General features: G+C 48.7%; 1 protein-coding gene across 1 annotated transcript in view; it reads left to right on the plus strand.

Moving 5' to 3' along the window:
• The window catches only part of LOC110435895 (translation initiation factor IF-2-like), a 35349-nt gene continuing 18424 nt past the window's right edge, over nucleotides 1201-18125 (plus strand). The window contains exons 1-3 of the mRNA XM_021461994.1: nucleotides 1201-1314; nucleotides 11418-11512; nucleotides 11975-12161. Of these exons, the coding sequence (XP_021317669.1) occupies nucleotides 1201-1314; nucleotides 11418-11512; nucleotides 11975-12161 (396 nt within the window). The remainder of the gene's footprint in view (nucleotides 1315-11417; nucleotides 11513-11974; nucleotides 12162-18125) is intronic.

Raw genomic sequence — 18125 nt, forward strand, 5'->3', positions numbered from 1 at the left:
AGTTTTACTCTATTAAGAGCTTTCTCACATAAAGTTTTTAATGAGGTAATAGTAACACAAGGTAATTGTCATATTATCTATTTTTTCTCATTGAGGTTTTTCAAGGATAATATTTGACATTTTGATCTCTGATCAAATTGTTTTAGACTAAGTCTTTAGGTCATCTAAAGGGTCTATTAACATTGATTTTATATATATCACGGTGTTTCTCCTTATTTTTCCCACTAGGTTTTAGGGAGTTTTACCTGGTATATCCATATACTTTGGATTTTTCCCACAAGGTTTTTCCAAAGATTCAAGACATTCAATTGATGGACAAACAAGACGTTTTAAAAGAAAATTAATTGATCAAGGGGGAGTGTTAGAATTAATTAGGATAATTAATTAGTTGGTTAATTATTGTAATTCCGTAATTAGAACATGCTAATTACATCCACCAAGTAGTAACCACATAGGTCCCTTGAGGGCCAAGAAAGCGTTTCGGTTGTGTCTCTCACAAAAGCAACTGCTGTATATACATATATGTAAAAGTACACACAAAAAGGACAATAATCATTTTACATCCATCACTTTTCGCTTTACACTAACACAAAGCTTGGACACCGAGTTGGCATCCCTATACACCTATTTTACTTTAAAAACTCAACGAAACTCTTGCCTAACTCTGTGATGTCAAAACATAGACCACCAATAACAGACCGCCCACTTGAAGTAAGGGAGAAAATTGCAGATATAGAACACCAAACAATGCGCTTCGCAAATATAGGACTCTAAACATCGTCTTCGTAAAACTAACCTTTCAAACGTTGTCGTCTTGTTTTCCATGACATTTGGTGTATTAAATCTCTTTTTTCATCTAAATAGATGTCTTTATTCTCCAAAGTGACCCTTTTGCTAGTCGGTGATTTGAAAGCTAGGAAGCTTTAACGCCAGTCAGCCTGGGCTGGACACCTGCCCCCACCGATTGGCTGGCTGGCCATTGCCTTGGTTGGCTGGGTGGCTGGCTGCCCCAGCGGCTGGCCACTGCCTTGACTGGGTGGCTTGCTGTCGTCGCCAGCTTGCTGGCCAGCAACCTTGCAGTCAACAAATAAACTACGAACTCACTTGTAGTCGCAGCAAAACAACAACAGCATTCACCACGTAACTAAGACAGAAAAAAATTACATGATCCAGCAGAGGCCATCAGAGGACGGCACAGCCATGCCTGTGGTCATCACAGCTAGGCCAGAGGCCGGCGTGGCCAGCCCTATGGCCGTCACGGCAAAGCCAGCGGCCAGCGTGGCCGCCGCAGACAGGGCAAACGATGCCGCTGCGGTTAGGGTGTCATCTTCAACTGTTCAAGTGGGGAGATGAAACGATCAGGGGTCAGGGCGTCAGGTTGAGGATATGAATGATTGGGCAGATGGAACGCCAGTCAATGATAGGTAAGGCCAGAAGGGCTAAAGGGACACTTTGACAAACAAAATCATGTATTTAAATGAGAAAAGAGACTTATACATCAAATGTCATAAAAAACAAGAAGATAACGTTCAAAGGTTATTTTTACAAAAATGATGTTTGCAGTCCTATATTTATGAAACGTGTTGTTTGGTGTCTTATATCTGCAATTTTCTCGAAGTAAGGCCTGCAAACCTCGATAGTCAACCTCCAACACAACATGATCATAGCCATTCTCCACTACCAACTCCAAGTCCTCCTTTGCCACCATAGCCTTAGCGGTCAATGCATGTAGCACATCATCAAGCCACCATACCGCCGCCGCTTGCACCGGTTGCACCAGCCCCTAGATCACTACCCCTGCTCGGCTAATGCAAGTGTTCGAGTCAAAGGCCGCATCGGTGTTCACTTTTTTACAACCCTCATCCACACATTGCCATTTCACCTGTCTTCTTGGCTTGACGTCCTTTGGAGGCATCTTCAGCAAGGACAACTCCTCCAACAACGATGATCTGTAGGGAGTTGTTGCCCCCAGTTCCCAAAACTTGTGGCCATGACGATGAGCATTCCGCCCTATCCACAATGCCCAGGCACAACAGATTATCATAGTGGCCGAGGCAGCCGGGCAAATGTCTACATGAAGGATGTGTGTCGCTCACGTACAAGGGTGAAGGTCTGGAATTCTCACCCCCATCAGCTTCTTGACTTCGTCCCAAAATCTCCTTGACATCGGACATAAGAGAACTACATGAAATACAGACTCATCCGGGTCGCCACACATTTCACAGAAGCTTTCCATGGTAACATGTCTCCATTGATGGTCCTTAATGCTCACATTTAACTGTCAACTAATCATGGAAAAGGACCTATAAGCAACCAACACCTAGACTTAGGGTTTTATCTGATAGAATTCTAGGAGTTTTGGTGTTTGTCTGTTTCTGCAGGGGGTTATGAGGAAATACGGAAGAAAGGCCCACACGTCGGGTTTACAAAGAGATATTAACGTGTCGCGCAATTTTCTATTATCTAGAAGACTCCAGAAGCCACGGGAACGAAGCGGAGGCCGAACAGGGCCTGGCCCAGGGCGCCCACCCTCTTATAGTGTCCAATTCGGACCCGTTTCACGGATCACGCTCCACCGACCTAAAGGATCAAGGAAAACCGTGCGATTAATGTCGGTTTGATCCGACGGCCCAGATTCATCTGAAAAGACTATATAAGCAAGGCCCCCTGGCCCCTGGAGATCATACTTCTTCTACAGAATCAAAGCTAGGGTTTCAATTCTTCATCCAAGTAGAGAGGATCCCTCTAGTTCATCTAGTTCTAGTTCTAGTTCTAGTTCCTCTAGTTCTAGTTCTAGTTAGTTCTAGTTGTAATATAGAAAATAGGGAGAGAGAAGAGGAGAGCAGAGGAGGAGGAGCCGGATCTTTCGGATCTTCCTCAACATTGTACTTTTGCAGCAACTGGTTCGTTCTTCATCGTTCTCCAAGTTCTTCAATTCATAATTCCTGAGTTCTTTAATTACTTTTATTTACATTCAAGTTATTTATTGGATTCCCGCTTGCATCAAGTGCTCTAGTCTTTATAACGCTAGAGTAGTAATTAAGAGATTAGACGTGGTGTTTAGTCTTGCAATTACCTGGAATTGCACCCAATCCTGCGGATTGTTGTGGTAGCCCTAGGGTAGTGACAGCCCTAACGGTCGACGTATTCCACCTCGTTCGGATCGGTGTTTGTAGGACCGTAGTCAGAACTTCCTAGCCCCCTTCTCATCTCTTTCTGTGGTTAGTGTTCTGATGTCCCGAAATAAATAATCTTTTAAGTAATTCTTGATTCTTAGATCAACTAGAGAATTCTCAGGAAACTTCCTCTCTTCCCACCAAAAATAATTATATAGTTATCCTTTGTAACACCCTAGTGTTATGGTTGCATAAATCATATGCATAACATAAGCATCATCCTCTACTCAAGCATGTCATGATCATCATCTACCTTGAGTCATACCATTCTATGCAAAAATGTGATTTAAATTGCTTAAATAGGCTCCCTAGGCTTATGTTTGAGTGAACCATGCTTGTGCTTGGGTGCTATGCCTTGTTAAATAGTTCATCTATGCTTAACTTAACCTTGGGAATAATGTTCATGTTGATCACTTCTCCAAAATAATCACTTAAGTCATACTTATGCAAATAGGCCCTAGAAACCGCTTTTGCTTAGGCTTTTAAAAAGTGTTTCATAAGATGTTTGCATGTCAAAACTTTCTATAGCAAAGTTGTAGCAAATTTTATAAGGAACAAAAGTTGTTTTATGGCCATCTCATGAAAATGATCACAACTAGCTCAAAATTGACCCACAAGGCAGATTTGGGGCTGTTTCCAACACTTAGGAAATTTTCTGTCCTGGAACGAAATCAGTTTGCTTGATCGATTTTGAAAACTTCATATCTCTCAATCCAGGCCGATCTGGCTCTTGCTCTAGTTGACATTGTTGTAGAACTCAGTTGGTGCTCCAACTTTGTCAACTACACCATCTCCTAACTCACTCTGGTTTGGAAGTTATTCATCGCTGAAGTCGCTCTGTCAGACACTGATCGCGTCGCTTGATTCAGAGAGGAGCTCGCCGTCGGGAACGTCCAGAGCGCCACCTGTCCGCCAGAAGGCGCCCGTACGCCGGCGTTGGCCCCGCTCGTCAGGTCGACGGCGTTGGCATGGACGCCACGGCGCCCCGCACTCGCTCAGCGCCCGTCCATTCTCCTCCTTCCTCTCTCTCGCGCTCGCTCCGGCGGAAACGTCGTCGCCATTGCCGCCGAGAGCTTCGCCAGCTCTTCGCGCCCTCGCCTCTGCGTCTTGCTTCGCCTCCAAGCGCCTCCAAGTCCGCCTCGAGCTCCTCCATCTTCTCCACCCATCGGTTGGACGAGATCTCCCTGAGGTGAGCGGCATTTCGCAAGTTCTCCGTCGTCGGGTTCGCGGCCGTCGCGACACCGATTCCGGCGAACCTCGCCGCTGCTCCACCCTTGCTTCCCTTCTTCTCTTTGGGTAGCGTTAGGGTCTGCTTAGGTCTTGGCGTCGGTCCACACCATGTCATTCCGGCTAAAACCACACCGTCGCGCGGGAACACGGCCGCCGCACCGTCGTGCTTACCGTCGACGAGCACCTCGCACGTGAGCAGGCTCACCGGAGCCGTTAGGGTTAGGCGTTTCTACCCAGAAAGCTCCGCACTGACTCACTGATGCTTAAGCCGCCCTTCCCCGACGCTCTATCGGTCGGAGATGGCCGGCGTAAGCCGGGGTAGCTCCGCCGTGCCGCCATGGCCGACGGCGACCCCTCTCCGTAGCCGAAACCCTAGCACCAGCTACCTCCATCGATGCGGAATCCCTCCAGGAGCACGTTGGTGCCCTTGGATCCGCCGGAGAAGCTCACCGTCGGCGAGCATTTGCCGGCGAAGGAGTCCTCTGTTTTCGGTGTCACTGACGCGCGGGTCCCGTCTGCCAGTGACTCAACGGTCTCCTCCTTCCTTTTATTCAAATCTGGATTTTTGGCTTTCTAGCAAAAATCATATCTCCTGTTTCTGAGATCCAAAAATTCTGAAACCAATTTTGTGGTATTCCTTGAGATGGCTAGTTTTTAATAAAAATATAAAATGAACCATGTTTTCTGGGAAAATATTTATTAAGGATTTAACCTTGTTATTCTTGGATAAATTCATATCTCTGGTTATACTGTTTAGTTTGCCATGAAAATTTTATGGTATTCTCTGTGTGGTATTAGAGTGCTTTGATAAAAATTTCATGATTTTTGGAGTACTGCAGCTTTGTTATGTAATTTATGTTTGAGATTTTGCTTGTTTCTTTAATTAAATCATATAAAATAATTGGTGTTTATTTAATTGGTGTTTATGCTGGTGCTCTACTTTGGTAGTAAACTTGTTTATGGTATTCATAATATATAAATAATCTGAAATCTGTTGTTTGACACAAAATAAGTCATGATTCCCAATTTATGAAATAAACACCTTGTTACATGTTAAATGCATATCTTTAATTTGGTATGTGCAATTGCTCTGAAATTCTTGTGGTGATGCTTTGATGCTATACTTGTGCCTCTGTAATTTTTGTAGATTTTTCGGAGCACTTTTGCTAGTATCTTGTAATTATGCTCCTCTCTAGAAGTAAATTAATAAATGCCTTGTTAATAAACATTTGGAGGTTATCGTGTGATGTTCTGGTAACCTGATGACATGCTTGTACTTATAAGTTATGTGGTTGACACTGTTTATGCTTTGGCTATATCATTAAATAATTAATTGGTGGGTTAAAAGCTGTTCTGGACAGCAAGGGAGTAATTTAACTTTTGCTTAATGATAACTTGGTTTTCTGGGAAACTTGTCTAAATCAAAGTTGTTGTAAACTTATTGAACTAGCTATGGTTTAAATTTGGGATCATTTGGTCCAGTAGTTTTGAAGTTATGATCTTTCCAATTTAGGTTCCAGAAATAGGTGTTCTCTGTTTTTCTGGGACAGAACCTGGAACTTTGTTTAAATGACTTGTTTAATTTATGAATCTTGCTGTGATGTTTAAAGATGATTTGTAGACAATTTCATAAGCTTTCCAGAATATCCTCACTCACGTTTATTGGATCTGCCTAGCACTAGTTATGATTTGTTTACTGAGCTAAAACTGCTATATGATGCTTGCTGTTTTAGGTTATCATGATAGGTTTTGGGCTTAGTTAACTTACTACCTTGTGTAAACTTGTTATAACTGTGTTACTCCATAAATGAGTGTCCAGTGAGTCCATTATGTTTTCAAGCATTCATCTTTTAGCATGTACACCTTCTTATTCATCGAGCATGCAATAGGTGCATCGGACGCGACCGCCTCCTACGAGCTGCAAGTGAACTCCAAAGGCCAGGAGGGCAACCCGGAGGTGGAGGTCCAGCAAGTCGGACTCGAGGAGCCCGAAGAAGAAGTTGAGTGCCCGAGTCACGAGCCAGCCTCGTTCGTGTAAGGCAAGCCCCGGAGCATTCTAAGCCTCCCTTACTTTCGAAAGTTTACTAAATATGTTATACCTATTGCTGCATTAAGTATAGGAGTTGTGATGACACCTTTGCTGCATTTTACTCCATCCTTGTCCAAGATAACTCACCACACCTTGGGTATAGAGTTAGGATCGAGTTGCAGCTTAGCCATGCTTAATCGGTAGAAGTCGGGTGATCTCCTGTCACCTGCGCTATATAGGGTTGTGTCAGATCACGATGGTCTATATGTGCTATCGTGGATGGAACCTGATTAAATTGATTTAAGCCGGGCGGAGTTTTGCAAGGTTGTAGTAACTCCGTCTGTGGCAGCTAAGGACCGACCGTTGTACGTCCTCTTGTCATGTTGAACGCATGCCTAACACTTAGTTGGCCGGATAACTCGTTCCGACCGCGAAGCCGAGTAATATGACTCAGGCCGGAAGGTCGATAAGTATAAAATGCACACTACTGGAGGAAGTGCGGTGTGCGGGGGACCATTGGCGTAAGTCCAAAGGCAGGTGAGTTAAAATTCCTGACCTACCTGGCAGAGTGGTAGCCCTGGGAGTGCGGCGCTTATCGGAACCGCGATTCTAGAGTTGTATCAAAGGTGACCCGTAGGCTCTCCGGCAGGGGAAGCTTGGGTGAGTGATAGGAATACCCCTGCAGCTGGATAGGAATTCGATTCGAATCGCCGTCTCTCCCGGTTAGTGAGAACTTGACAGAGCAGCGGCAAACGTAGCATTCACTAAAGAACTTTGGTTCATGATAATGATGATAGCCAGGAAAAGTACATGATGAACTGGATATGGTTATTATTGTTTGTAACAATCAAGTGAAGTGCTTTAGTACAGGTGCTAATCTAGTAGTAGGCTTATGATGAGTAAATATGATGCTCTCACAATAACGTAGTTTTAATGCAAGCTTTTGGCAAATGTTGAGTCACCCAGCTCTACTTGATATTAGCCTTGCATGATCCTTGGTGTCTTTTATGTTTTACTAGACGGGTAAGTCTAGCTGAGTACATTCTCGTACTCAGGGTTTATTCCCACCTGTTGCAGATGATATCTTTTATGACGGCTTCTGCAAGACCTGTCTCCATCCCGCTGGGGATGAGGACTAACCGTTGGGCATGGTTCTCTAATAATCTCGTACCTGTTGCTTTTGGAAGGATGGTGTAGACTCTGGCAGTAACTCGAACTTATGAACTGAACTTCGGAAAGTGTGTGTAACTATTTTGCTTTCGCTACTTCGAACATGTGTTGTAATAACTCAATAACTCCGATGTGGTGCCGCTTCGACGGCAATGAATGACTATGTAACAATCGTTGTGTTGTGCTGAATTATTATGATCTTGGTTTGTTGCAAGTTGGTTTGAAATCCTTCGTGATTTCAATTGACTACCGGGATTATATGGGCTCAAGTTTGGAAACTTGATTGCTTGTCGATCGTTTCTACACTTGAACTCTTATAATTTGGTCGGTTCTGTGACATCCTTGGGCGATCTTGAATCTTAATTAGTACACTCACGTTTCCAGTGGAAAATCAATACTCTGGAATACTCCCGGGTGAAAGCTACATCGGTATCTGTGCGCTTGCGGATTTTTCTGTTTGCGTTTAAAATACCCAACAGTCTCCTTTTTAGTTCAGCTTTCGATGGGCAAGGAATTGTGTAGCAAGTGCCACCAAAAGGCCCGGACCTTTGGAGGAACATTTAGCTTCCAAACTCCATTCCAAGTGCGACCATCATTCGATACCATAGTTTCAACGGTAGCAGCCATTGTCGCCGCCATTTGGGCCTCTTTGAGCAACTTGTACGCTGATCGTACTGAGCAGGTCCTATTCCTCTCAAACGCCCAAGCCAATACATCATTCTCCAATTGATTACTTGGCTTGATCTTCAACATCTCCACAACATCCAAGGCCAAGAATGATTTGCACACAGCCTCCTCATCCCAGACTCGCGTGCCTGGAATAAACAGATCGCACACCCTCATAGCAGTAGTAGTCGACATTCTTGCTAGTGGTTTAAGAGAATGAGCCCCCGAGATCCAATTGTCTTCCCATACACTGATCTTTCCCGGGCCGACACGATGGATAAGACCACGTTTCAACACATCCCGTCCATGCAGGATTGATCTCCACATTGCCAAGCCTCTTTTTAGTTGCTGAAAGAAAGTTGCCCGGTGGATAATACTTTCCCGCGCCACACGGTTTTCATTTACCCGCGCCGCACTGTTCATGCTCCTGTGCAACACGCGTTTTACGGTTTGCTGCTATAGGTGTCGACGAAAGCTAGTCGGCAGTCTACCTTGGGGTATACCCACGGTAGTACTTTATCGGTAGACGGTGCGCAAGCTACGAACTTGATGGTGACGCAAGACACGGACAAGCTTTTTATCCAGGTTCGGCCGCCGTGTGGGCGTAATACCTACGTCCTGCGTCTGGTTGTATTGATTGTATTGAGAGAATAATGTGCCCTAGGGGGGCCCCTTGCCCTCTTTATATAGTCCGGAGGGCAGGGTTACAGATTTGGAAACTAATCCTAGTCGGTTACAATTGCCATAGATAGTTCGATATCAATTCCTATTCTAACCGACTAGAATCCTGCTTGATCTCCACGTCTTGTTTCCTTGCGCGAAACTCCGAGCGATCGGATCAAGCCTCGAACTTGTCTCGTAATGGGCCAAGCCTCCTGGCCCAAGTCTAGCCGTAAGGGTATAGGGGTTTATACCCCCACAGCTAGTCCCCGAGCACCATATATTGTGAAGTAACACGCCGTCTTGAGCTTCGTCGACCAGTGAAACTTGACGTCTTCAATAGGCAGGAAAGTCGCCTGAACAGTTGCAACGGTATTTTGACCAACTCAAAAGATAGTTGACCAACATTGACATCGAAGAAGTAGGTTGTTTGAAGAATGCATGGTGCTCTAAATCAAAAAAAGATTTCTTTTCTGGTGAAGTGTGTCCACTTTACTTTTCTGAAAAGTATAGACCTCAAAAAAGCAAGCATATTCACCGCAAGGTGAAGTGTGCCCACTTAGTCCCCGAGCCTAGTAGTAGGTGGCGTAGACACGTGGTGCCAGGGTCAGAAGAAAAGTCCTCAGAGAAATTCTGAAACTGAGGTGCATCGCCAGATGCATCGTACTGATGTAGTCCCCGAGCTTGCTGGAAGGCGAAGTATGAGCCTTGTAGCAAGGTCTAAAAAATTAAAATTATCCAGTCCCCAAGCATCTCATGCTTGTTTGCCATTGGATAGACTTATCAACCAGTCCCAAGCAGATAACGCCTTGGTGGTTGGTATAGTCCCTAATTCTTCCAAACTGGCGGGTTGGTCGACCAGTCCCCGAGCGTACCGTGCTCGGTGGTCGGTGCGGCCCCTAGATCTCCGAACTGGCGGACTGCACGACCAGTCCCCGAGCATACAGTGCTCGGTGGTCGGTGCAGTCCCCAGATCGCCAAACTGGTGGAATGGACGACCAGTCCCCGAGCAAACAGTGCTCGGTGGTCGGTGCAGTCCCCAGATTTCCAAACTGGCGGACTGGACGACCAGTTCCAAAGCATAGAGTGCCCAGTGGTCGGTGCAGTCCCCAGGAACATTGATCCTCCACCAATTTTTGTCTGTTATTTTGAAAAAAAAGCATCTTACCACATACATGAGTGACGTGACGAGACCTCCTGACGCATTGTCAGATGGTTGCGTGAAAAGGTGCGCCTGGTAACTGTGTAGCCACTCTTTGTGCGGTTCGAGAAAAGGAAACCATCAATTATATGAAAAGGCCGCCGTATTAACTGCCGGTAATTGTTGAAAACCGAAACGCCGCGTCCGCCGTTGGGCCCGCCCACTTCCCAAGAATGCGGGAAGTGGGAGGGGTGGAGTTGTTACTTATAAAAGCTTGACATTGCCCCCGTATTGCTTACCCTGCCATTGCCTTCAAGCTTTCCACTCTTGCCTTCTGCAATCACCATCAGTCCACCGAACTCGCATCCATTCCCGCAGCGTCAATGGCGAAGAGCGACTCCAAAAAGAGGGCCGAACTGATGGCTAAGGAGTGGAAGAAGTCCCGGAGCAGCGTGAGGTCGCTCAACAACCTCGTCGGCATGGGGCTACTGCACAGCCAAGAGCTCGGCGGGTGGAGGGCGCCAGAGGGGGAGAGCTACCCCGACCCCCGTGCCGGTGAGATCGTGGTTTTCGAAGATTTTTTCAAGAGGGGTTTTGGGGTTCGTGTCCATCCTTTTCTCCAGGGGCTTCTTCTTTACTATGAGATCGGGATCTGCAATCTGCACCCGAACTCGATTCTTCTTATTTCCACTTTTATCCGTCTGTGCGAGGCCTATGTTGGGATAGAGCCGCACTTCGATCTTTTCCGCTACCTTTTCTGTTTGAGGAAGAAGGGAGTGGTTGGAGGCTCCAAGATTGCAGGTGGAGTATACCTCAACCTTCGTGACGGGATGAAGAACCGGTATCTCAACTGCCCGTGGAACACTTCTCTCACCGAATGGTACAAGAAGTGGTTCTACGTCAGGGAAGACAGGGCAGCTCCACGTTCTGCGACGTGGGGTACATTCCCGAGAAGAGGGTCAGTTGGATAGACCGCCCAGAGTTCGCCGGTCAGGTAGAAGACCTGATGAAGCTGATCGACTGGTCGCGTTTAGACGGGCTAGGAGTGGTCGGCAACTTCATCTATCGTCGGGTGATGCCCTGCCAGAAGAGGGTGCACTCGGCGTACGAGTACGCTGGGAGCTAGGACCCGACCAGGATGAGTCCTGAGGTCTTGGAGAAGGCAGAAGTGCAACAGCTGTTGAACGAGCTGTTCAACTTTGCAGACAACAGCTTCGTTCGAAGCGGTGATCGGGTGTAGGCCTTCAAGTTGGGGCGATCAGTTCCTAAGGTAATGTTACTGACTGATGTTGCCCCCTTAGTTCTTGTTCTTCCAGTTGTTGAATTGTCGTTGATTGTGTTGCAGATTGGAGACATTGACCGGTGCGCAGTGTACATATCGCTGGCACCTGGCATGGAGAATCCTGCGGGGGTAGACCCGCCGGAAGACGACGCTGCTCGGTGTGCTCGATACACCAGCAGCAAAGAGGAGCAGAACGATCCCGCCCCGACCACCGAAGACAGAGTGGCGGGGAAAAGGCCACTAGCAGCAGACCCCTCCCCTGTAGAAGCGCTGCCGGCAGAGAGCAGCCAGGCGCCGAAGCGCTGTCGGCTCGTCCGGATTACCGACGATGACGAGGAGGAGGAGGAGGTCGCGCTGTCTTTGGTCCGGAGGCCACGCAGTCGTCCGGACATTGCGTCGGCCACCACTGGTCGGGTGACCAGCGACCCGCCTGCACCGCACGCCGGGCCGACGCGCGTCGTAGAGACGGGGGCACAGGCACCGACCGGTAGGACCAGGAGGAGGTTCACCGCGACACACAGGCGCTCTGACCTGTAAGTTTTCAATCTTACTTTCGTACTGCAATATTCTGCATTTTGTTGTTGTTTCTGACATTGTTTAAATGTCGTCTTGTTGTTTAGCGCGGCCTCGGACGTCGACCCTGACCATGTTGCTAGTCAGAGGGCGACCGAGCCTGTAGCTATCGTTGGGGACGCCGCGCCGCAGACCACGGAGCGGCCTGCGGCGGCAACCGCTGCTACGAGCGCCGAGGAGCAACCGGCCCCGGCAAGTGCCACAGCGAGCACCCCGACGAGGAACGAGGAGGCTGTGAGGACACCTCCCCCACGTAATGTTGTGGAGGAGGAGAGCAGAGCCCCGACTCCTCCACCGGCCGAAGAAAGGGGAGTCCCAACACCGCCCCGAGCAGGGGCCTCGTCGCCCGTAGGCTCACCTGACCTGGACCAGGGGCCAATGATGCCTGCGACCACAGCAGGTGGCAGTACGGCAAACGAGGAGACCCAGGCGGCCTCTGACGATGACGTGGAGGAGATCCAAGGTCGTCCCCGTGATGGCCACCAGCACATCTATGTGTGGCGCCAACGCGGGGACCACTTCATCGGACATGAGGAGCTTGCGGAGACGGAGGAGGCCGCGAGGGTGGAGCGCGCGGCAAAACGTCTCATGGACGAGGTTAAGGTAAGTGATCCTTTGTGCTGCTCGACACTTATGCGCTGTGATTCTGGGTTCGACATGTGTTCTTCTTTGCAAGGCGCAATGAAAACGGTGAAGTACCGGAAAAGGTGCTTCGACCAAATTGAGGGCATTGTGGCCGAGAACAAGGCCCTATCCGCGGAGGTGGATCGGCTTCGGTCGGAAGCTGGGGATAAGGTGGCCGAGATGAGTGCCTAGGGAGAGCGCCTTCTCGACCTCACCCAGCGTTTGGCCGACCAGTATCGGCAAAGGACAGGTCAGTCGCGTACTCCGAGCAGCTGTATGTAGCCGCGTGGTTAGTTTTGTTGACCAGGGGATTGTTCCTGTAGACTTGGAGGAGGAGGTTGCACGCCTCCGGCAAGAGAAGGAGCAGCTCGGCCAGGAGGTTGCCGGGGCGCTGGAGACCGGGCGTCGAGCCAGCGAAGAGCTGAGCAACAAGAATCGGGAGTTGTCTGGTAACAACCATGCCACCCCTTTTTTATTTGGTTGCCCAACGTTCCTTTCCTTATTCTTGTACTGACCTCCAACTTGGTTTGTAGTGCTCAAGGTGAATACCAAAAAGCACTTAGACGAGCTGATCAAGGACCGGGACTCCTGGAAGACCAACTGCATTAAGCTTTGGAAAGGAGTAGCCCCGGTTCTGGACTTGATCAGCCCCGAGCTCCCTGAAGACCAGCCTCGCGCGCCGAGACTGACGCCAGTTGAGAAGGCGCAGCGGGCGTGGGACTGGCTCCAGCAGTTCGTGAAGGACGCCGGGGAATTCGCCGGGGCGCACGTCCTCAGCATGGTGCGCGCCCACTATCCTCTGGTCGACCTGTCCAGGCTGGAGAGAGGGTACCCCAAGGAGGTTAGTCCGTAGGAGGCAGACGACCTTCGTGCTGGCCTGCTTGACTTGTCATCGACGGTGATCGGCGACATCAACCTTTGCGGGACGGCCACTCCCCCCGACCAGCTGGGATCAGACAGGTCGGCCAGGGAGTTGTCGGGAGCGTCCATTGCCGGAGATGGGCGGTCGACACCTACGGTCTCGACCAGCCAGGCGCCGGTGGCCCCGACCCCTTCGTCTGAGCAGCAAGGCCGAGCGGGTGATCAGCCCGAGCAGTAGGCCTGTAGGATAGTCTGTAGTAGACTAGGAACCGCCCAGCAGGGTGTTTATTGTAAACTATGTATGTAAAGTTTGTAATAAAGTTTGATTTTGTCATGATCATGATTTTTGAGCGCTGTAATATTATCTGAGTGATGTATCACTGTGTTTGATTGATAGTCGTTAAGAATCTTCACCGCAGAGGGAGATTGTTGTGCTCGTCGAAAGCTCTGCGTGTAAACAATATATAGCAAAAAAGGAAAACTTTTATTATTGCTAATTATAAGAAACTTACAAGCAAAAGGTGCTAGAACTTATGGATAGAAACGACGCAGTTTGTCTATGTGCCAAGAATTAGGCACGCGTGTTCCATCTGGATACGCCAGTCTGTAGGATGTAGGACGTGTGACTTTGACGACCACAAAGGGACCTTCCCAAGGTGTGGATAACTTGTGCGCTCCTTCCTGGCTTGTTTTCCACTTTAGTACTAGATCACCGACCACGAAGGAACGGTCTTTGACGTTCCTGTTGTGGTATCGCCTGATGGCTTCGAGATACTTTGCTGTTCGGAGACATGAGGTTAGACGCCTTTCCTCCATGCAGTTGATTTCAAGTTCCCTGGCGATGTCGGTTGTTGCCTGGTCGAAGTTTTCGACTCTTGGAGATCCGAAGGTTACATCAGATGGGAGCACTGCCTCGGAGCCATAGACCATGAAGTAGGGTGACACGCCTGTAATGCGACTAGCCTGTGTCCGGAGACCCCAGACCACAGCCGGTAACTCTTTCATCCATCGTCCAGGTGCTCTGTCGTTCTCGGTGTACAACCTTTTCTTTAGGGCATCAATGATCATTCCGTTCGTGCGCTCGACTTGGCCGTTTGCTCGTGGATGAGCTACTGACACGTACTTTATGACTATGCCCCTGTCATCGCAGAAGTCCCAGAACATAATGCCAGTGAACTGAGTGCCCAAGTCAGTGATTATACTATTGGGGATCCCAAATCTGTGTATGATTTGATTAAGGAACTCCACAGCCTTCTCGGAGGTTGCTTTGACCAGTGGCATGTATTTGATCCACTTCGAGAATTTGTCGATTAGCACGAAGACGAACTTGAAGTTGCCGGGAGCCGGCTTAAATGGTCCGATCATATCGAGGCCCCAGCAGGCGAAGGGCCAGGACGAGGGGATAGTTTGAATCTCGTGAGCAGGTACGTGGGTCTTCTTAGTGAAGAACTGGCATCCTTCACAATGTCGGACCAGTTTCTCGGCATCGGCGACCGCGGTTGGCCAGTAGAAACCTGCTCGGAAGGCCTTCCCGACCAGTGTTCTTGAGGCCGCGTGGTTGCCGCAGGATCCGGCGTGTATGTCATCCAAGAGCTTGATGCCGTCATCTTGGGATATGCATTTGAGCAGCACTTCGGAACTTGCGTTCTTTCGCATAAGTTTGCCATCCACCAGTATGTAATTCTTGGATCGTCGAATGAGGCGCTCGTTCTCCGTTTTGTCCTGATAGTCCAACCCGTCCGATATATACCTGATGAAAGGGGTGCGCCAGTCACGGCCTGTGGTTGTCGGAGTAGTGTCGTCTATGAGCATTGCCTCATTAGGTTGCTTTTCGACCAGGTCTGTGCCCACACTTGGCTCATGGATGTCCTGAACGAAAACACCTCGCGGGATCTAGGCCCGAGATGACCCTAACTTTGACAGCGCATCCGCTGCCTGGTTCTTATCTCGGACCACGTGGATGTACTCTATGCCATAGAAGTTGGATTCCCATTTGCGGATTTCTTTGCAGTAGAGGTCCATCTTCTCGTGGGTTGCGTCCCATTCCTTGTTGAGCTGGTTGATAACTAAAGCGGAGTCGTCGTGGACGTAGAGGCGTTTGACTCCCAGTTCGACGGCTAGTCGTCTGCCGTGTAGGCATGCTTCATACTCGGCGACGTTGTTTGACGCCAGAAAGAGGATTCTAAGGACGTAACGTAGTTTGTCCTTGTTTGGCAACACGAAAAGTATCTCAGCGCCGGCACCGTTGATGTTCAAGGACCCGTCGAAGAACATTGACCAGTGGTCGGAGACGTCGGAAACGAGAGGCTCGTTGAGGTCCGTCCACTCTGCGATGAAATCGACCAGGGCCTGAGACTTGACTGTGGTGCGGCTCTGGAAATCCAGGGAGAATGGGCATAATTCCATTGCCCATTTTACAATTCTGCCGTTGGCATCTTTATTGCGCAGAATGTCCCCTAGAGGGAAGCTGGTGGTTACCAAGACCCGATGGCCGTCGAAGTAGTGCTTTAGCTTCCTCGACGTTATTAGGATGGCGTATATGAGCTTCTGTATTTGTGGGTATCTGGCCTTGGACTCGTTTAAGACTTCGCTTATGAAATAAACGGGTCTCTGGACCTTGTAGACGTGACCTGGCTCGTCTCGCTCAACCACTATTGCCGTGGAGACAACCCTGTCGGTTGCTGCAATGTAAAGGAGTAGGTCTTCATTGTGCTGAGGTGCTGTGAGAACAGGCGGTGAAGTGAGGAAAGTCTTGAGCTGGGTGAACGCAGCGTCAGCTTCCTCTGTCCAGGAGAATTTTTCCGACGCCTTCAAGAGTTTGAAGAAAGGGAGGCCTTTTTCTCCTAGTCTTGAGATGAAGCGGCTGAGAGAGGCCATACATCTGGTGAGCTTCTAAATATCCTTGACATTCTTAGGTGGTCGCATGTCGAGCACTGCTTTTACTTTTGAAGGATTCGGTCGTATGCCGTCGCGGCTGACAACGTTGCCGAGTAGTAGACTAGAAGGGACCCCAAAGATGCACTTTTTGGGGTTAAGCTTCCACTTGTATTTGTTTAGTGCCTTAAAGGTTCGGTCTAAGTTGTCGATTAGGGTGCTTGCATCCCTTGTTTTGACGACGACATCGTCTACATAAGCCTCGACGAGGTCATCACGAATCTCGTCGTGGAGGCATTGCTGGATGGCCCGTTGATAGGTGGCTCCGGCGTTTTTGAGTCCAAAGGACATGGTCCTGTAGCAGTATGCGCCGAAAGGAGTAATGAAAGACGTTTTGATCTGATCATCTTCCTTTAGCGAGATCTGGTGATAACCAGAGTAGCAGTCTAGAAAAGAGAGGAGTTCGCATCCGGCCGTTGAGTCGACCACCTCGTCGATGCGAGGGAGACCAAAAGGATCTTTAGGACAGTGTTTATTGAGATCAGTGTAATCAACGCACATTCTCCATTCATTGTTCTTTTTGCGTACAAGAACCGGATTGGCGAGCCAATCGGGATGATACACTTCTTTTATAAATCCGGCTGCTAGAAGCCGTGTTATTTCTGTCCTAATAGCCTTCTTTTTGTCACGAGCGAACCATCGCAGCTTTTGCTTGATGGGTCTTGCGGTCTTCGAGACATTTAAGGAGTGCTCGATCAGGTTTCGTCGGATGCCGGGCATGTCTGCGGGTTTCCATGCGAAAACGCTCACGTTGTCCCTTAGAAACCTGACGAGCGCGTCTTCCTATTTAGGGTCCAGAATGGCCCCGATGAGGGCCGTCTTCTTGGGGCTATCATCGACCAGCTGTACTTCCTTGTATTCCTTGGACTTTGAATTCTTCCTAGCGGTCTCCTGCTCGGGTAGTCGGAGCTGGTCAGGAGGGAGCTGTGCAGCTTGGGCTGCTGTTTCTGCCATGCGGATTGAAAGATCAATTGCTTCGGTGATCTTGAAGCTTTCCTCCTCGCAAGTGTATGCGGTGTAGACATTGCCTCGAACAGTTAGGACGCCCTTTTCTGTAGGCATTTTGAGGACCAGGTATGAGTAATGTGGAACTGCCATGAACTTTGTCAGCGATGGTCGGCCCAGTATAGCATGGTAAGTTCCATCAAAGTCGGTGACCACAAAGTTGACGAACTCTGTTCGAAAGTGGTCGGATGTTCCGAACTGGACAGGCAGCGTTATCTGTCCGAGGGGTATTGAACTTTGACCTGGCAGGACTCCCTAGAATTGAGCGTTGTTGACGGTCCTTAAGTATCAAATTTAATTATCAAATAAACAAAGAAAAGGATCCAAATGAAATCAGCATCTAGACTTAGGGTTTTATCTGACAGAATTCCATGAGTTTTGGTGTTTGTCTATTTCTGCAGGGGGTTATCAGGAAATATGAAAGAAAGGCCCACACGTCGGGTTTACATAGAGATATTAACGTGCCGCGCAATTTTCTACCATCTAGAAGACTCCAGAAGCCACGGGAACGAACGGGAGGCCGATCGGGCCCGGGGGCAGGGCGCCCGCCCAAGTCCCTTGGGTGCCCGCCCAGCTACAGTAACCAATCAGCTTCAACTTCGCGGATCATGCTCCACCAACCTAATACTTCAAGGAAAACCACACGATCAATGTCGGTTTGATCCGACGGCCCAGATTCATCTGAAAAGACTATATAACCAGACCCCCTGGCCCTTAGAGGAGGCACCCCTTGATCATTATTCATTATTCATAGACAGAGCAAAAGCTAGGGTT

Source organism: Sorghum bicolor, chromosome 5, assembly GCF_000003195.3.
Source record: "Sorghum bicolor cultivar BTx623 chromosome 5, Sorghum_bicolor_NCBIv3, whole genome shotgun sequence".
Lineage (NCBI taxonomy): Eukaryota > Viridiplantae > Streptophyta > Magnoliopsida > Poales > Poaceae > Sorghum > Sorghum bicolor.